Below are 22326 nucleotides of genomic sequence, written 5' to 3'. Positions count from 1 at the left end.
TTGTTAATGTAGTACTGTTTTTTTTTTGCACAGAGAATAAGTTTACTTGTCTCCTTTTTTATACCCACCATCAAAAAAGTTTGTCATTCCGTTTGTAACACATAGAAATATTGGTCACAAAATTTAATTTCTTCTTCTTCTTTTTCTCAATTGGCTATATAAGATCTTGATCGGATGCCACGCCCCTTTTTACGCCCACTTTTTGTAAAACTACTTATTATTACACCAATTTTGCAATCACAATATGCAAAACTACTAAACCGATTAACCTGAAATTTTGCATACCGATAGGTATAAGCTCGGAAAGAACTATAGGCTATATATAAGTTCTTGATTCGATGCCACGCCCCTTTTTATATAAAACTTCTTTATAAAACTATCTTATCTTATCCTATAATTATATGAAAGAGAAAGTCTGTTTGTTACGCTTTCACGGACAAACTACTGAACCGATTTACATGAAATTTAGAACTCTAATAGTTCTATTCTAAAGTGGAGCAATAGTCTATATAAAATCATGATTTGACGTCACGATTCTTCTTATGCTCACTTTTTTCTATATAATTGTTATACAAAATTTTCATTCGAGACTTACGGAAAACTACTGAACCGATTTACCTGATCTGGATCGGACGCCACGCCCCTTTTTCAAGCAACTTTTTGTAAAACAATTATTAAACCAAATTTACTTTCCGGCATACAAAAACCTACTGATCCGATTTTCATGAAATCTGTTATAATGAATGTTGTGGAATGAACAGTACGACACATAACATCTTCAAAACCTATAATATATAATAATAAATATATATGAGACTCTTTTTTTACTCTTTCACTACATAACTAATAAACTTATTTACATAAAATTTGGCATTTAATAGGTCTAACATCAGAAGTTAAGAAAAACTCTATATGATATTAATTGGATGCTACGCACATTTTTATGTTCACTTTTTGAATAACAGCTATAACACCAAATTTCTAGGTTAAATATAAAAAACTTAAACCGATTTTCAAGAAATTTGGCAACATACAGTGTATCTTCAAAACCTATAATATATAATAATAAATATATATGAGACTCTTTTTTTACTCTTTCACTACATAACTAATAAACTTATTTACATAAAATTTGGCATTTAATAGGTCTAACATCAGAAGTTAAGAAAAACTCTATATGATATTAATTGGATGCTACGCACATTTTTATGTTCACTTTTTGAATAACAGCTATAACACCAAATTTCTAGGTTAAATATAAAAAACTTAAACCGATTTTCAAGAAATTTGGCAACATACAGTGTATTTTTGGAATCAACTTTTTGATCTGGATTTTATGCTTCATGAAATTTTGCATGACAATAGTTTTATCGTGGAAGGGTATGTTAGTTTGAGGAAGAGAATGTTTAATGCACCAAATCCGAATAAATACACCTATAGCACTTATTTCAGGCCTGTTGTGATGATGCAATGACCTTTTTCCGTCTACTTTCTGTTACATTTAAAATGCTAAAGATCATGATATATAATTCTCATAGTATATGACAATTATTATTTAGTTAAATTTTTAATCAAAAATTTATTTTTATATGAAAACTCTAAAATGTTTGTAGATCCTTAACTAACTTTACGATTGGTAAAATTAAAATAATAAAATAACTATTTTAAAACACAATCTTTATTAGATCTTGAATGAATGTCTACGATGCCACATTTGTATGCAGAATAAAAACTACTGAACAAAACCCGCTCCTAAAATAGGGAAAATAATATATTCATATTACATTTTCACTAAAATTAGAATTTTAAATCGGCTGTGGTTCCTTTTATAACACCTAAATCTATCTAGAAAATCATTTATATCTCCCCTTAAAATTTCTATTTACATATATAACTATTTAAAAATTTACTTTAAATAACTCTGAATTTGAGAAAACAATAAAGATCCGTAATCACTCATATTTTCCATACAAATCGAGTTTTATATTAAAAATATAAAATTTAAATTTATTGTTAATCGAGATAACAATAAAAATCTATGATCAGGTAAATATGCCATCAAAAAATTATCTTGATATAAATTTGGTTGTCATTTTTTAAATGCAACCCAAATCTAAAAAACCATGAAGATATGAATTTGACTACTCATTAGAGTGTCCCGAAGGACAGCACTTTTGCAAATCTTATATAGGTAGACCTCTCAAACGATGCATACAAAGCATTGTTCATATAAAATTTGGATAAAGTGATTTTTCGATATCTTTTTGTACTTTTGGAAAATTATCCACCAAAAACTCTGCACAACTTTTTCTCTATGTAGCGCCGTATTTATTCCAAGCTTTTCAAATTAAATAATGATTTTGAATAACTCAAGCACATATTGTCCATTTACAAATTCCGAAATCCCTCATCCCTGGGACGGCGCTAGGCTGGACTGGCAAAGAAGAGCGAGCTTCCGGTGCTCTTAAAGTCCACTGTCTACATAAAAGGATGGGTCAGTAAACTGGCTAATGAACGTATACTGGAAATTCTTGGAGGTCAAAATGCTGAGCTGGCCGTGGAAAAATGGGATGTCTTTTACAGGAAAGAAGAACCTGAGGGAACTTTATTTGTAATAGGTATCGACCAGAAATCCATGGCTAGTCTTGCCAAGAATAAAGGGGATGTGATCACTAGCTCGCTGAAAGACAGTTTAAATGGATGACAATGATTGAAGTTATCCAAATAAACCTCGATCGGAGCGAGGCGGCTACCAACGCTCTGATGGCTAAAATTAACACAGGTAAGATACATATAGCTTTAATCCAGGAACCTTGGACGATTCGCAACAAGGTTTCTGGAACATGTATCTAATGTCACAAGAATGTATGTTTTCTCCTCTCAACAGGATTATCCACAAGCAAGGTCGTGCCAACATATACCTTGCATCTGTTTACCTGCCTTTCGATTCTCCGACACTACCACCAACGTCGGAGCTATTGAAACTGGTCGAAGAGGCACAAAGGAAAAATAAGAAAATTGTAATAGGATGTGATGCAACTCCCACCATGTAGCTTGGGGTAGTGCAAACACCAATCGCAGGGGACAAGCCCTTATGGATTTCCTTAATACTAAAGACTTGATCACAACGAACTTAGGTAATAAAGCTACCTTCGTCAATAGAATCAGAAAAGAAGTATTAGATATAACTATATGTTCAGAAGAGCTTATAAACGAAATTCTGGATTGGAGAGTTTCGGACGAGCACTCCTTTTCTGACCATCGGTACATAAGATTCAAAATACTACGCCCCCACCAAAGCCGATAATGTTTCGGAATAAGTCTAAAACTAATTGGACAATGTTCGGTTCCTTACTAAAGAACCGTTTATGTCAGAACACTTTTCAATGTCGAAATAAAGAGGACATAGACGCCAAAGTAGAAATGCTCACAAGTGCCTTGGTTGAATCGTTCGAGGACAGCTGCCTCGCAGTATACTAGGATGAGTATCGTAGTAAACTTGGTGAATATAAGAAAATTGTTCGTAAAGCCAAACGAGACTCCTGGAAATTTTTCTGTGAACAGGTAGACAGCATAAATGACGTATCGAAGATAAAAAAATTCCTATCCAAAACTCATGTCTAACCAGAATCTATGGTCGATGATACGGGCAGGAGGCTGGAGGATATGGAGGAGACAATGAAACTCCTAATGGACTCTCATTTTCCACCCGGTATATCGAATAACAGAGATGAACCGATATTGGAGGAACACGGAAATTGTAATTACATCTGATATGGTTAAAGGGGCAATCAAGAGCTTCGTTCCCTATATAGCTGCAGGCCGTATGGCATTTCCCGGTACTCTTACAGATGGAGGCGGGACTGGTTTCCGTACATCTGTCTCAGATATTCACTGCATGCTTGAAATTCACATATACTCCCATTAAATGGCAGGATGCCTAAACCAGGGAAACCTAGCTATTCGACACCTAAGTCTTAACGACCGATAAGTCTTACGCCCTTCCTACTTAAAACCTTGGAACACATAGTTGATAGTATGGTGGAAAGCAGTATACCCGACAAAGACCTAAAATTTAAGCAGCATCCTTATGTAAAGGGACGAAAGTTGTCCACTACATAGGTGCATCCTTTGATAGCAAACTGTATACACTGGCGGTATGCATGGACATCGAAGGCGCCTTCAATAACGTGCACACTGATACCCTTATCCAATCCCTCGACCAGTTTTATGTTGACCGGGTGCTCCGTAACTGGATCAACCACATGCTAAAGAACAAATGGATAAGCTGCGAGATGTACGATATAACTATCAGGAAAAAGGTATTTCGCCATATACCACAGGGTGGCATTTTGTCACCTTTACTCTGGGTTACCACGATTAAGAGCCTCTTCAGGACCCTAACTGAGAAAGGACTCAGACCTGTCTGCTATGCAGACGATGCCGTAATACTTTTAAAGGGAAAGGATCCAAATTACTTGTGTAGATGAGCTGAGGAGGCTCTGAATACGGCCTTGAGCTGGGCTCAACTGAGAGGCCTCAATGTTAACCCGGCGAAGACGGAAATCTGTTTTTTCACAAGAAAGACAAAAATTTCTACGTACACTGAACCTTGTTTCCTGGGCAAGAAGATACCAGTGACAGACAAAGTTAAGTACTTAGGTGTATCCTCGACCAGAAATTAAATTGGAGACATCACATAGAGGATAGGATGAACAAGGCACATCGGTGCTGGGCGATATGTAGGAGAACTATAGGCATGAAATGGGGTCTTAGTCCTACTATGACAAATTGGCTTTATAAAAGTGTAATAAGAGCAATTCTAGCTTATGCTTCAATAATCTGGTGGACTGCTTTAGACAAAAAGTGCAATATCAAACTACTAGAGGGAGTACAGCGTACATGTTGCTTGGGTATAAGTGGTGCCATGTGTACTACTTCAACCAAGGCTCTGGAAACGTTGCAAGATATTCCACCTATTGAAACATATTTAAGCTATGAGGCGGCGCTTACAGCCGAACGGCTCTTTACTTTAGGCGATTATAGGACACGTCATCAATGTATACTGGACACATTGGAAGGTTATACACAATCATCGGACGTGCCTGATCGCATACCAGACACAGAATATGTCGGAAACTTTGAAACTGATCCCAGATAGAATGTCTTGGTCAAGCGGAACATTAGAGCAAATACCATTAGAAATCCGTTGTTACACGGATGGGTCTAAATTGGGGGACAAAATGGCGCTGGGTTTCTATATTGAAGACCCAGAAACAGAATTATACCACCGTTTACCAAATCATAACAAAAGCTTCCAGGCAGAAGTTCGAGCAATAACGGAATGCGTAAATTGGATTAAAATAAATATGGCGCCCACAGCGCTTAATATATTTACCGACAGCCAGAAGGCAATTAGGGCGATATCAGGCGATAGAACTAAATCTAAGACCGTACTGGATTGTAAGAAAGCTTTAACTGAATACTCTCCCAGAGGTAAGGTTCACATCATATGGGTACCAGCCCACTCGGGAGTAGTCGGTAACGAAAGGGCGAATGTAATAGCTTTAAAGGGAAGGGAGCTGGAGGCAGTTAACCTGACAAACGCAAAACCATTCGACGCAACAAAAGCTGAACTAAAAATATGGGTGAGAGAATCCCATAAGGCCTCTTGGAATAATGAAACAGTGGGTAGAACCACGAAGATTCTATGGGGTGACCCTGATGAGAGCAAGACGAAAAATCTCCTCAAAATGAGCAAGTTTGAAGTTAGTATGATGGTACGTATTCTGAGTGGACACACAGGACTACGAGCCCATCTATGCAAAATTTGACGTGCGGATTCAGACGAATGTAGAGCATGTGGAGAGGACAGTGAAACTCTGGAGCACTTTCTTTGCCACTGCCAGGCATTCGACGAACTTAGATCCAAGTATCTTGGAAGTGATGTTATTCAGGAAATAACATTCCTGACTAACACTGATTGGAAGATTCTTAGGAATTACGTTCAGGAAACTGAGTTTCTAAACACTGAAAAATAATTTTTTTTGATGATAAGGAGCGCACAACAGGCCCGATAGTGGCCTAGGTGTATTTCGTCGGATTTGATGTAGTATACATCCTCCTATCGACCTACCTACCTACCTATTTTTAAAGGAATTTGAAATCTTCTAATGAGCCCAAGTATTTCATGATTTTGTGCAGAATTTTTTATACTCGTTTCAGAGTTTCTTCAATTGCCTGTACTTTTTTAAATAGAAAGAAAATCGCTTGACATTTTGTACGGTTAATGGTACGTATTTTTGTAGCTTATAAAATGCCCGAAGCCTTTTGCCTCTATACAAAAGGGGCCCTACAATTCAAAGGACAGTGTGACCGAATTTAAACTGAATAGTTCTTTAAATCTACTGCACATGGGAAAAATAAAACAACTAATTTGAAAGTGTCCTTAGTTCCTTACCAGTGATTGATAATGCTGATTTCAGTATAATTTCTCAAAAAAAGTTTCCTAAATGTTTCTACAAATTACTCAAAATTTCCTAATTTAAGTTCATTTGCAATTTGTAAATTTTTAATGGACATTTTGGTCCAGAAACTGACTTTAAGTATTAAACAAAATGCAGAAAAATATAATAACTATTGTATCGTTATAAGCTAAATCTTGACATCTATTACAAAAAGTATAGTCATTATAGATAGAAAAATATTCTCTTTACTTTTAGAAGAAACCCGGGCAACGTCGGGTACGCGCAGCTAGTTTTCAATTTAATTTACTTGACCAACATCAACCATATAATATATACGATTCCAGTCAATTTCATGCATGCTTTGCAGTAATGAAAAATAGTCAATATTTTAAAATCCATATCATGAATTCCAGGAAAGAACACAGAAGAACTGACAATTTTTGACGTCATGTCTTCCAATTTCCTTCATATTATCAATATATGTTCTTGAAGTGGAATATAAAGCAACTCTGTTGTTTATTTTCAAATATTTCAAGAAACGCGATTTTTATGGTGATTTTAATTTGTTCGAAAAGTACAAAAAATCGAAAAGGTATAAAACTTTGAACCTTTATATCATTGAGAGTTTATATCGGATATTTTTTTTTATTTAGAACCCAATCTATTACTGTGAATGAGCTCTTTCATTATTTATGGAAATGCACTTTTTAATGCATTTTTGAAATCGTTCTCCCTTTTTAAAATTTTTTAAAAGTGTATAAGTCGATTATTTGAAGCTTTTTACGCAAAATATTAAAAAAATTTTTGTGACGTTCATTACATTTATTTTTGCTGAATTTTTTAAATGTTTTATACTGAAAATTTTTTACATTTTTTTTAATATTTTATAAAACTGCTTAAAATACATTACTAATCACAATTGGGATGCAAATATTTAAATTCGATTACAACTAATGTACACTTTCATAAAAATGCATTTCTAAATAATATTTGTTAAGATAAATGCATTTTTATTGCAAATGCATATTGAGTGCATTTTCTACATTTTACTCCATGTTTAACGTATCTTGTAAGAGCATTATTGATAAATTTATATAAAATAAATATTTATATATTTTTTATGGGCATTTGAATAATTTAAACTAAAAAAAAAATAATTTTCTAAAAAATACCGCGAAAAATGATGATTGCACATTCGTTTAATAAAAAAATCTTATATAATATAAAAAATAGCATTCCAATTCTGATCAGTAATGTATTTTAAGTAGTTTTAAAATCTGTAAATTTCTTAAAATATCAATAAAATATAAACATTTTCCAATATAAAACATTTTAAAAAGTCGAAAAAAATTATGTAATGAACGTCACAAAAAAAAAATATTTTTATATATTTCATAAAAAGCTTTTAAAAGATTTTATACAGGGAGAACGATTTCAAAAATGTATTCAAAAAGTGCATTTCCATAAATAATGCACTATCTTAAACTTTTTAATATAAAAATTATATTAGAATGAAAGAGTTCATCCACAGTAATAGATTGGGCTTTAAATCAAAAAAATCTGATATAAACTCTCAAAGATATAAAGGTTCAATTTGATTTTTTGTAGTTTTCGAACAAATTAAAATCGCCATAAAAATTGCGTTTCTTGAAATTTTTAAAAATTTAACGTTGATATGTCTTATGTGTTTAATAAAGTATGTGCTTACAAAAAATTAAAGAAATCTGAAGACCATCGGTCAATTCTTATTTGATTTCTCATGGAATTCATGATATATGTAAAAGTAGTCGATTTAATCTTACAATTAATTTGAAAGTCATAGATTAAGAATATTAAATCATGTTTAGAAAAATTTAGAACGGACATCTGGTCATAAAAAATTTTTTTTCTCAAGTCACTCACAAATATTAATATATATATATGTTTGTCATTCCATATGTAACACCAAGAAATATTCATCTGAGACCCAACAAAGTATATATATTCTGGGTCCTTATGAAATTCTGAGTCGATTTAGCTATGTCCGTCTGTCTGTCTGGTTAAAACACGCTCACGTTAAAACTAAGCAAATGAAATCAATCATTGTTTTCCTAAGCAGTTTGGTATTGAAAATCAGCAAAATCGGTTCATAACCTTAAAAGTTATGAGTAAAAATTTCAGACTACCTCGAAAAAAATAAGTTTTTTCCTAATTCTTGAGTAGTTTTCTCAGAAAATAATTTGATGAATTTTGTCACAGATAATTTTTTTCATCTAGAGATTAATTGTTCTTAAAATTGTAACAATCGATCATTCTTTATGTCATATTTTAGGATTGCCAAAGTTTGAGCACAATTGGAAGATGTTAACCACTGGGGTTTCAAAGTTTTGAAAATCTCGATTTTTTAGCAGTTTAGCGACTTCGGCGACCCATTCTCTGGAACTTCTAAAGATATTTGGCCGTGTCATTCATCGAATTAAAGTCCATACTGTTTATAATATTTTATATTCCACGCAATAAATCCACAAATAGTACTGAAACCGAAAAAAGAGCTAATGTCCCTAAAAACGTGAAAGCGAAGATGCGTTATTTGTATTATTATTGCTTATTAAGGACAAATACTTTTACTTTGGAATCTCACTTTATTAAGATATGTTTGCTATGGTATAGCGTAAATTTTAGACCCACAACAATGTTTTTTTATGTCTATTTTTCCTCATACTGTATCACTGGAGACCCCAAGCAGGTAAAACCAAACTAGCTTATAAATATATTGGATAGACTTAAGATACCCCAAAACGAGGCTGTTTGCGAGCACTGGGATGGAAAACTACTACCAGGTATCTGATATCACATGGGACTAAAGAACAACTCCTGCGCGTTCCTGAAACTGACAGTAGCTCGGCGGAGCAACAAGCCCTAGCAGTGTACGAATGTCTAGAGGATATGGTCTGGCCAGCTCGGTCGTCGATATGTGCTTCGATACAACAGCATCAAATACTGGGAGACTCAATGGAGTGTGCAATCTCCTGGAGCAGATGTTATGTCGAGAGCTTGCCGACACCACGTTTTAGATGTCTTGTTGAGAGGGGTTTTTGACTGCAAGTTTGGAAGCACATATGGACCTCAACCAGACATATTGAAGAGGTTTCAAAAAGAATGGTCGGCTATTAATAAATCCAAGTTCGATGTAGGCGAAAATGTTTTGGAACTACATCCCAAAGAAGTAGAGAATATCAAAGAATCAAATGTCAGCCAAGAGACGACTACAAAGAGCTGTTACAGTTGGCTTTGATATATGTTGGCCATCTTGACGGAAAAGATGTGCACTTCAGATCTCCAGGCCCAACAGTGCAAAACACCGTAAAAAAGCAAATGGCGACAACAATCTTAGCAAATCAAGCAGAAGAAAATGAGAAGTGCTCCAGATATATGCGACCCAAACTAAAAAAACAACTGCCGAAATTCCTAGATAAGGTCTTTCAGCCCTAATTACAAGTGAGACTTACCTGTTGTTCAAGAGATTTAACATTACACCGAATTTAAATAAGAATAAAATGAAAAAGACCTTTATTATACTTGATTTTTTAAATACATAATTGTTTTCATTCCAAAAATTAATGAAGAATGGAAAATGTTTTTTTTTTCGCTCTAAGGGATATATAGTCATAGTTGTCATCATTGTCTCGAATTTAGTACTACTTACTCATTTCTTGCATATAAAATATTAGTCGCATTTTTTAATCAATTGGATTTAATAAATCCAAAAATTTATTATTATACTTTACCACAGATGGCGCTAACGTGTCAACAACAGGTGATAATAATAATAAAATAAATTTAAAATAACTGTCAACAATTTAAAATTCAAAAATTAAAAGGTTTGATTTTTAAAATGGAAGCTGTATATATCTTGTTATCATCATCTGATTCATCTTCCGATTCGGACAGCGAATTAGAAATTATGTTTTCAGATGATGAAAGAGAAAATCATATTAAAGTAGATAATTTTATGGACATAGCTAACAGATATTCGGAAAACGATTTTAAAAAGCACTTTCGTTTAAATAAGAGCACTGCCCAATTGATAATTGGTAAAATATTTGTATGTACTTTATTGTGTATTTTTCTTAATTTTAAATTCAATTTTAGACAAATATTCAACGTCACAAGTGTTCCAAAACAAGTTCCAAACGAATAAAGGAAAAAGAAGGATAGATGCAGAAACAGAAGTTTATATATTTTTGTGGTATATCTCCAACACAGAACCATTTAGGACTGTGGCGAATTTATTTGGAATTTCTATATATGGTTGCTGGCAAGTCGTTAAGAGAATGACAACGTGGTTAATATCAGTTTCCCATATTTTTGTTAACTGGCCCGAAAATTTACAGCAAGTATCTGATGATTTTCAATTAGTAAGGGGAATGTCTGGTTTTGTTGGGGCCATAGATGGAACTGACATTAAGATAAAGTCTCCAAGAAGTAATAAAGAAGATTATTTTAATAGAAAGCACTACTATAGTGTGAAAATGCAAGCAGTTGTAGGCCCTAATAAAGAATTTTTTGACATTTATTGTGGAGAACCCGGATCTCTTCACGACAGTCGTATGCTCAGGAGATCTCCGTTATTTCATAGTTTGGAAAGATGCGGACTTCCTAATAACTTTTATATTATTGGAGATTCTGCTTATCCATGTGGTAAATGGATAATAAGTCCATTTAAAGATAACGGGCACTTAACTCAACAACAAACCAAATTTAATAAAATTCACTCCTCAACAAGAATTGTGGTGGAAAATGCTTTTGGGTTGTTAAAAACGAGATTCCGTAGAATTTATTTTTTTACTGAATATCAAAGCGTCGAGTCTGTTACCAACATTACTGCAGCTGCATGTGTCTTGCATAATATATGTATTAAACAAGATGACCAATTTGATTTTGAAATCAATGAAGATCAAAATCTTGAATTTTTTGGACAAAGTGATGAACAATCTGCGGAAGCTTTTGATAGAAGAAATCAACTTATGGAGGAATTAATTAATAGGCATTTGATATAAATGGTATATTGCATAACTTTTATAACAAAAAATTTTCTAATATAGCATCTCACTATCTTGTAAAACCTTTAATTTGTGAAAAATCTTTATTAAATCAATTTCTTTATTGAAATCACACTATTTTTCTACATTTAAAAAATCACTAAGCATTTTAAGTTTCTCTTGGTGACGACGCTCTCTTCCCTCTTCCGCGATTTTTTTTAATTCGATTTTCTTGTCCAAATATTCCTTTAATATATCAATTTTTTCTATTCGAAAATTGCTAATTTTTTGCCTCTTTTTAGGTAGTTTTTGGTTGTCTGTGTTTTCTTCGTCGACCGCAGCTTCTTCGGTGATTTCGACCTCCTTATTAATCTCTAAAAATATTGTAATTGTTTATATGATTATAAAAATATTTTAGAACACTTACTCTCTTTGAGAGCATGAGTTTTCTGGCCATTTAAAGTAATCGTTTTTGTATTTGTACAAATAGGACGATCTCCAAAAATTGCATCCATTTGTTCTTCAAACGGTGCTTCAATTCGACCAGCACCAGTTTTAGTTGCAGCATCTTTAGCAGATTTATAGGCTTTCAGTAAATTTTTAATTTTAATCTGAAGAACTTCTGTCGTTATTGCTTCCTTCTACAAATATAAATTATATTTGGACATAACATACATATGTATGTACATACATATGTGTATAAGCTTACAAAAATTCCTTTGGATATCAAATCCTCTAAGACATTATGCATTGCACGTTTTTTTTTAACTGGATGTTGAAATTCATCTTTACGCACATAATATGCGTCTAAAAAAGCCAAAGTTTCACTTCTAGTCCAAGTATGTCTTCTAAAAATAATAATAGATTTTCTTAATAAATTAATTTATAAAAAAAAATTTTACTTACGTCTTCTTTTCCATTTTTTATTTTGAAATTTTATGAAAAACATTTATTTTCTCTCAAAAACCAGGAATGATATGAAAAAATTTATATAAAACGACATCTATAGTACTCTTTTGATACTACTGTGTAAACCCAGAAAAATAAATCTAACTATTTTTTTGGATTTAATAAATCCATTTCGGATTTATTATAATTTGACCATAGTCCTATAATTTGCACATATATAAAGTTTTTTCTCCACACTATTAAAGAATAAGTAATATATTTTTAGATAAAAACACACAAAAAGGAATTTACCAAATAAAATCAAAGATTTTAATAAATCAAAATAAATCCTAAAATAAATCCGGTGATTAAAAAAAGCTACTAATATAAATAGTATCTTCAATTTGATGTATTACACGGGCAAATATGTCAAACCGACATTACTTTTTGGACCGGAACAAAACCAAATACGAGTGAAAGAAGGGAAAAAAATATAACCAGTTTTTATTTTTCTGATCTAAAGGATCTAAACTTTCAAATATAAATTTTCTTATTTAACAAGAAATTAATTTTTTAATATTAGAGTTATAATATATTTTTTTTAGCGACTTAAATAATAGTACTATAAGGGCCAATCTTTAGGTGAAAGATTAGCGATTAAATTAAAATTAATCCTCGAAAAATGTTTTTGAGTACTCAATTAGTTAATTTAGTTTGCAAGTTTAAACGCCCAATGGAGGTGGTTTAAACTTAAGCACGAAATGCAAAAGTGTAAACAGCTGATGCAAAAAAATTAATACAATTTTTATAAATATAAACATTTAAATGTTCTATTTATTGATTAGTATAAATTATGGGCACTTCAAAATACATTTTTTTGTTTTTTATTTAAGTTTTCATTAATTTTCATATTAAATTTACAATTGTCTTCTTCTTTTTTATAAAATATGCATTGTTTTGATAACAAACAGAGACGTTTTCTGTTGTTTTGTATGGCAACACTGCGATGTTTAATCTTGTACTCAAAAACATCAAAGGGGATTTACATAAGATTAAATTTATTTTTAGATTAACTAATCTGATTATTAATTGGCATTTGATTACCATCTCAAAAACCAGCTCTAAGAACAATATTTAAGAATGCGTTTTGGAGAAAAATATATTGAAAATTCTCAAGGATATAAAAAAATTAAATTTTCAACAGATTTTATTAACACTTTTTCGTCCTGAAAAGTAAAAAACAAAATATAATTTTGATTTCCTCTTTAATTTGATACCCATATTGACGAAAACTATTAGATATAAATATTTTAATACATTTTTATATTCTCAAAAAGGAGAAAAGTTCAGAAAATTAAAAAAATTCTGTTGCACGGTGTTATAGTACAACAAATTCCAAGAACAATTCATGACCAAAGATATCTTAAAAATGTATTTTTTAATTTGTATAATTCCTATACTAAAATCAGGTTATAATGTCAACGACAACATATACAAAAATCTGAATGGGACCATTCAGATTTTTGTATATGTTTTAAAATTTTTGTTTAAAATTTTTGTCTTTGATAAACAAAATGAATTCAAAATTTTTAACAAAAAATAAATACTTCGTCGAAAATTAAGTATACATTTTTTTAATTTGTATGAAAATACTGTTGATTATTTCACTAAAATAAAACATTCTTGAAATTTGTGAAGCTATAACACATAACCATTAATTTGAGACCAAGATTAATAAAATTGAACATTTTATTTAGAAATTATACGATATTAAATTAATTGAGAAAAAATGAGAAATAATCTAAAAATTAACGATTTTGAAAATTCTTTAGAACTTCGAATTTTGTATTTATTCAAAGAGTATGTATACCAAATTTATCTAAATCGGAAAGGGTAAGGTGCGAACCCTGTTTGAAATATTTTAAAACGACCCTTATATAAAAATACTAAACTAGAATTAAAATAATTATTTATATTTAAAAAAAAAAAAAAATCCCCAAAAATAGCGCAAAAAAATCCCAAAATTTTACGAAAATCCCTGGTCAGAGGGCTAATTTTTTATCTCTGCCTTTCTCTGTTTTACACTATCCCAGACCAGGATGCACTTATAAGGTGATGTCAATTCTACAAAAACAACAAAAGTAGATACTTCTGTCAAAAACTTTACATGTTGCCACCGTGTTTTTTTTTAATTTGCCTTACAAAAAGACAATCCCACATGCCCAAAAATCTCTTCACGTAAAGTAAATATGTATTATAAGATAAAATTTATTAAAAATTATACATGAATTGAAAAATTATTCACAAACAAAATTTTTATTTTATAAACGGTATTTTGTATGGAAACCTTTTATAATATAAAAATGTTGTTTGTGAATAAGGGGGTAGAATATTATTTATTATTTACTTATTAAAAAAGTAAATAAATTATCAATTAAAATAACAAAAAATTAGTATTAGATTACAAAATTGTAAGTAGTAGCAAAAATACAAATTACATACATATTATTTTTTATCAGTCAATATTGGGAACTTATAATACCGTGTAGGTCTCTACTATTGTTGTATAAGAAATATGTAATGATCTTTATAGAAATGTGATAAAACCACTACCATGGAAAGTTGTTAAAAATTAAGATATCTATGATAAAATCGAGTTTTAATAATTTTATTTACAATTTGTACTCTCAATTGATTAGTAAAAAGTTCCCTATAATTGATAAAATAGATGAATATTTAAGACAAATAGTTTGTGCAATTTTTGAGTAATTCGCATAAATTTACTACGGATTAAAATGAATATAAAATTTATTTATTCATTTTTTGTCCTAATAATATAATGCATCCCCAGATAGATGTACATATTTTTTCGGATTGTGGCAACTCTAAATGGTGTACTTTGACAGTTGTATCTACCTCAAATAAAAAAAATTTGTGATCAGCTGTTGAATTGACTTCACCTTATAAGTGCACCTTGTCCCAGACGTTCTCTTCTACACAATATGTATAATGCAGACAGTGTGACCATTTTGGCATTTTTGCAGCTAGATTTTGCATTTTTTATTTTGATTTAGCTGTAAAATTTTAATTTAGCATTTGGCATTTTATTTAGCATTTTTATAAAATATTTTTAGCATTTTTAGCTTTTTTTGCAATTTTAGTATATAAACAAAAAAAGACAAATTTTTGCAAAAAAGATTTATATTGGAAATAGGTTTAACAGGAAAAAATCAGAATTAAATGTCTACCCAAACACAAGCAACAAGAAATATGAGAAATGTAATAATTTACACTGTAATTCAAGATAATGCAAAAAGATTCATGAAGATAAATAACTTAAAATTACGCCAATACAAGTGAATACTTTAAAATGTTGAATTCTAAAATATTTTTCTGAAACCCAATGCTTTTTTAAATTCGAAGTGATAGAAATAATTCAAGAGATTTCATATATTTTTACAAATACGTTCAGTACGTTATTTTACAAACTAATACTTTTTGTTTGCTCATGGAATGAAACATATAATTTTGGAAAAGGCTATGTATGACGGTTAATTAACAAATTTTATTTTTTCCTATACGAAATAAAGTTCTTGTTAATTTATTGAAAATAAGTATTGAAAAAAAATCAATAATATATAATTAAGACTTTCCCATTCTACTTTCTGTTCTTTTTATTTTTACCAAATTTTTAGTAATTTTGTTGTCACGTTTTTTTTTTTTTAATTAAAAAAAAATACATAAATTTCGAAAATATTATTGACAATTTATTCCAGAATTACAAACTTACGGACTTAAATATATTTCTCAATTCATTTCATACATTCTCATATATATTTTTCCGAAAAAATCTTGGAAGTATGAGTTATAAACCTGACATCTATTCACCGAGATTTAAAATTATTTCAACGGAATTTTCAATATTTTTGTGACATGAAAACCATTTTTAAGTGTTTTGAGGAAGACAAATAAAATTGTTTATATAAAAAAAGTAAAACTAGAAATCATAGAAAAGGTATACATAGAACTGAAACTGAGTATGACAAAACCTAAGTCTACTGTCAAAAACCTAAGTCGTGAGAATGTATTAGTTGAAAAATATGTAACCCAACAAACACAAACTCTTTCGTTTAAAAAGTTTTTATATTTTTGTTTGATATTATATTTCGATATTTTATGAAATAATGGTTTGAATTAGCCATTTTTATTCAATATCAGTTGACCAATGTAAGAAAGATCTTCATTAAAAATTATTTTTAATTTTAAATAAACTCTTTGTGGTTGCTGGGTTGAGTCAATATTGACACTTGAAAATAATATTAAAAAATCAAAACGATTGAAAAATTTGTTTTTTTTTTTCTGAAAATGTTTTCAATAATTGTATGGGAAAACATAACTTTTAGCAGTGTTTATTGCAGCAGCAGGGGCTATTTTGCCAAAGGAATTGTGCTAATGCTAAAATTAACGCTTGATATGAACGATTATTGTTAATTTCAAAGCAGCCCAAATGCAGTCAAAATACACCCTACACCACACTAATGGGAACGGTATTTTGTTTACGTCTTAAAGTTTGTAACACCTGCGTCGATGTAATGATGTAATCCGCCCATAAATTAGCCTATTGAACTTTTTTGTAAGCGGTACATGCTATACAAGAATAGAGTATTTATAAAATTCGACTCAACAAATTTTATATATACGAAATTTTGACTATATATTGTTATAATGAGTAGTACATTCATTAATTAAGCAAACATCAATCTCTTGAATATAACTTCTACATTAAAAAATACTAAATAACTTATTGCTACTTACTCGCAATGTGGTAGGGTATGGTGTATTCGGATACATTTTGTACTTTCATATTTTTGTTATTTTATGTAAACAAAAATAAAAATACTCATACAATTGTATTAAATTCACACAGAACCTGTACATGTGAGAGAGTAATATTTCTTATTCTCAGTTTCAGTTCTATTTATTTTTCTATGCTAGAAATATTATACTTTTCCTTCCGAAAACACATATAGGTTTTATACCATGAGCAACTAGTGTAATTAATAGAGTTTTAATGTAATTTTTGCATTCAGAAATATTTTAAAGTTAGAGACATTACATATTGCTAAATTTACAAAAATTTTGAAATAATTTTTAGCATTTCTGTTTATCTTAATACCACGGAACTTAATTTTTTACCCTAGTCCACTATACTACGTTTGAGTATACTAATCGGTTAAGAATCATTTTCTGAATCGATTAAGCCATGTAAGTCTGACCGTCAGGAAGATCTTGAAATTTTCAAAACAATAAGCACGTATGCTTTTTGATCCAATGACAAAACCTTTTAAAAATGGTTAAAGTCCGTCCTTTATTTTACCTAGCCCCCATACATATACAAATGTATAAAGCCTTTCTCAGAAAATTAGTTTAAATATATCGGAACCAAGGTTCAATTCAACATAAATGCTTTATTACGAAAAATAAATCAAATTTTATACTCATATGGTCAACCACGGCAGAATATACTTTCTTACTTGTTATAAATTACAATGAATTTCAGTTACAAATTAATATGAATTGTTCATAAAAACACTTAAAAAACTTTAGCATTTTTTTAGCATTTTAAAATCAATTTAGCATTTTTTCTGGCATTATTTTGGATGGGATTTAGCCGCAACATTTTTTGAGACCTGGTCACACTGAATGCAGAGCAAAGCATTTTCTATGCACGCGTGCTTTTCGATCGTTACTAAATTTACGACAACATACTCACATATATTAAAAACACATTCAGTCTCGTTTGAGCGTTCATTGAATGTGGTTGTGTTGTCGCTTGTTTCATTCTTTTGTACATGAAAATCTGCTAATGCAGGGATGGACAACTATGTATGTTTTTAGAATTATGAACTTTTGCAAAATAAATGTATTTTTAATGATTTTTTTAATCTCATTAGCTGTTTTTAATATTTCAAAATAAATTTTTTTTTATCAGAAGCATTTTCATGTGTTTGAAAATACTTTATTTTTCAAAATTTTACCCGAATCTAAAAAACAGTGTTTGATTTGTATTCATATTTTATTGGAGAAATTTTACTTAAAAAATTTATCAAAATTATTATAAAAACAAACCAATTAAAACAAATAAATCTTATTTATGAAAAAATTAACTATTCATTAGAACTATACTGTATAAAAAAAGAGAATTTTTTAAAAATATTCTATAAAAAGTGAAATTTTCGAAAAATTTTATTAAATTTGTTGGTTCGTGACATCGTCCGATTACAAATCAAACATTCAGGTTTGCCAAAAAATTTTTCGGCAAACAAAAAATCATTTTCCCATTCTAAATAAAACATTTCTTTATTTGTTTCTCTAGCATCAAGCGTACATCCAACCTCACTGCATGAAAGCACAAGCGAGACTAAGTCGTTTTGTTTATTTTTATTCATTGTGGGAGTACAGCGTGTAAATATCTCAGAAGGTTTTGTTTTAAAATTTAAAAATTAAATAGGTAGATTTTCCAAAATAAACTAATTTTAATCTAAAATGCTTTCTTAAATAGATACAAGCAAAGAAGTCTAATGACATTTACAAATTTTAATCTAAAAAACTAATATTTTTATTTAAAACACCACCATTTCAAAATTAACATTTTCCATGCCTGTTTTGAATTCAATATGAGAGTACAAATCGTTCTCTTTTCTTATTTTTCGCTCTTGCAGGCAACGCCTGCTATTGGTCAGTTTTGAAAAAATAGGGGAAAATTAAGTGCCAAATATTGGAAAAAATGTATTCTTGAGTTAAAAAATATTTTTTTTTTGATAGATATCCCACTCGTATCCCATTATGGTACTATAAAGCCCTTTAAGGGAATTGAAATCTTCCTTTTAAGCAAAAAATACCCATTTTGAAAAAAAAATTAAAAAATTAAAACAAAAAATTAAAACAGTTTTTTTGGAAAGAAATAGCTGTCTGAACTCCTTTGGACAATTTTTGTTAGGACCAATAGATGAAAAGTTACACTCATTTGAATAAAACCCTTTATGACCAAAATGTCCAACTTTGACCCCCTCTGACTCCAGCTGTTCTTGACCGATAAAGCTGAAAATGTGTGTCTGACCTACTATCCAATAATACTTACCTTAGTGCAAATTTCGACAAAACCGATTTTTTAGTTGGGTCACTTGACATGAAATTCCCCATATGTATTAGTATTAAATTATATTTTATAAATGATACTCTAATTCATATTTTTGTTTTTGTTTTAGGAAGCACATGTGAATGCGTGTTATAAACATTTTTACTACTTTGTCCAAGAATTCGACCTAATTACAAGTAAAGAATTGGAACCGTTAAATGAAATGACATCACGAATATGTAAAGATTAAATGTAAGATATAGTAAAACATGTATAAAAACAATTTTTTTAAATAAATGTAACTTATAAATTGTATACCCGTGTTATTATTGTAAAAATTTAAAAAAATAAAATATATTATTCCATATTAGATATAAGAAAAAATTCATTCATAAGTAATCTGGGCCATAATTAGAGCAGTGAATCTAAGTAGTAGATAAATGTTACATATATATAAGGTTCTTGTGGACGCTGATGCCAGAAAAAATTCAAAATAGCGGTTAATATTTTTAAAAATTGATTTTTATAATACCTTTTGTTGTTCTTTAATCACTTATTACAAATTCAAATTTCCAAAATAACAATAAACTAAATTCAATAAGACGGATCACACATAGCCAAAAAATGTGTTCAGGCGGATCCAAATTGATCACCGCCATCAATTTTTGTTTATAAAATGATGCAATTTTTAATTAATGTATGTATTTATGGGTTGATGGAAGGTAATAATAAATATAAATTAGGCGACCAAATTTTGGAAATGAAAATAGATTACATTTTTTAATTAATATTTTTTTTTTTACATATTTTACAGAAAAATGGTGTCAAGTGACCCAACTCAAAAAATCGATTTGGATGAAATTTGTACCAAGTTATGTATAGGGTATATGTATGAATATTTAAAAGACTCAAATAAACTAAACTTAACTTGCACCAAGGTTAGTACTATTGGATAGTAGGCCAGACAAAAATTTTCAGCCCTATCGGTCAAGAACTGCCGGAGTTAGAGGGGGAGAAATTTGGTCATAAAGGGTTTTATTCTAATGAGTGTAACTTTTCACCTATTGGTCCTAGCAAAAGTAGGTATTTACATTTTTTTTTGAAATTTCATCCAAACCGGAAGACATCGATTTAAAAGTTGGGTCACTTGACACGAAATTGCCCATGTATACATATGTATATAAACTAACATTTAGATTGAAAGATATAATGTCAGACACATTCGCACAAACGAAAACTTTTTTAAATCCAATAACAACTCTTCTATGTATGATTTCATGATAAAAATATGGTAATGGAACTACGTTCCATGTTTATAAAGATTGTGACCATTTTTATGCATTTGTTTTGTTAAAAAATAAACAAACCAAATTTAAAGAATTTAAGAAAGAAATTTATTAAAGTTAGATGACTGATTTGTTTTCTTATTAAAATGAGAAAATTACGTACTTAATTTCCATGTGCAAAATTCTTCCAGTTCACTATGTATTTTGAAAATAATCACAATATTCCTTTAATTAAAGATTTTTGTTAAAATGTATATCTTTCTTAAAAAATCTTGTACATGTAACATAAAATTGGCATTTTTTCCTATAATATAATCTTTTTAAATCTTTCAGAGATTTTATTTAAACATTTTTTAACGATAAAATTAAAATGTTTAGGTTTTATTTTAAAAGAAATCATAATTAGTTTTCGCTATCAACCTAAAATTAACGAAAAAAGTTGAGATCTAAGATTGAAATTGTTAAAAATCAACTTATTGTTGGCTTAAAGAAGGGTCGAGCTTGCAATAAAATTCTTATATTTGCCAATGGCTTATTGAAGGTATTTTAAGCTATTTGACTTTTAGGAATACGATTTTTGTGAATTTTGATTAATAAACTTAAAATAAGTTTCTATGAATAAAACCGTAAATGTTTACAATGTAACAACCTTCCCAGTAAAAAATTTCTAGACTTTAGGAAGCTAAAAAGGGACCTAACTGCATCTGTATTCGCTTACTGAGAGGCAGGAAATAAGGGAATACCAATGATAGGAGTAATTTTATAATGTAAGCTGAAAAAAATTAAAAGCTTACTACTATTCCTTACAGAGAAGCAGGTTGTAAGTGAAGTATTTAAATGATATTTAAGCTTACTCTGGTCCCTTTCAAGGAAGCAGGTTGTATTGCAAAGACTATTGAAATCGGCAGTTTTACCGAGTCTTTTCTGACAAAAAAACACATTTTAAATTACATAATATAAAATGTTTAGTCATCGAGTTGCATTTGTGGAGATAAGACGTGAATAAAAGTGTAAAAAAATGCTCAGAAAATATAAAAAGATTTTATTATAAATATAAATCTATAAAGTGATTTTAATTAATTAATACATTTTCAATGTAAGAAATATGTTTTTTAAAATTTATTTAAGTGTGTGTTTATCATAGTTTATGAACAGAATTTAAATATTTTTTTGTATGAAATATTTTCAATTATTTGCTTTTGGTTTTCTTGTTTCTGTTTTTTAATACTTCTGCTTTTGTCCATGTACAGTTTGTGTTGTTTTGTGTTTATGTTTTGATTTATAGAAAAATTAACGGCGTTTTGTGTTTTGATTTTTCTTTTTGAAATAGTTAGTTCTGTTGTTGTTAAATAATATGCCGAAAGTGGTTGGAAAAAGACAATTTAATAAATTAAAAAAGAAGAGAGGTAAATAAACATTTATTTAATCTCTTGAAGGCAACAGAAAATAGTCCCGAAGAAATTCCAAATATCAAAATTGTTTCTAATTTTGAGAATTCAGTACCGCAATTCAGTAACTTTTTAACT

General features: G+C 29.8%; 1 protein-coding gene across 1 annotated transcript in view; it reads left to right on the top strand.

Annotated features, from left to right (window-relative positions):
• Positions 1-19829, top strand: part of LOC119609989 (MOB kinase activator-like 3) — a 362256-nt gene extending 342427 nt beyond the window's left edge. Inside the window, exon 6 of the mRNA XM_037965051.1 lies at positions 19645-19829. Within this exon, the coding sequence (XP_037820979.1) occupies positions 19645-19764 (120 nt within the window). The 3' untranslated portion in view covers positions 19765-19829. The remainder of the gene's footprint in view (positions 1-19644) is intronic.
• The last annotated feature ends 2497 nt before the right edge of the window (positions 19830-22326 follow it).

The sequence above is a fragment of the Lucilia sericata genome, unplaced genomic scaffold (assembly GCF_015586225.1).
Source record: "Lucilia sericata isolate MDLA Ls3-8-SP2 unplaced genomic scaffold, ASM1558622v1 Contig000026F_arrow, whole genome shotgun sequence".
Taxonomy (NCBI): domain Eukaryota; kingdom Metazoa; phylum Arthropoda; class Insecta; order Diptera; family Calliphoridae; genus Lucilia; species Lucilia sericata.
The sequence above is the reverse complement of the archived record's forward strand: the minus strand, read 5'-3'. Positions and strand labels throughout refer to the sequence as shown.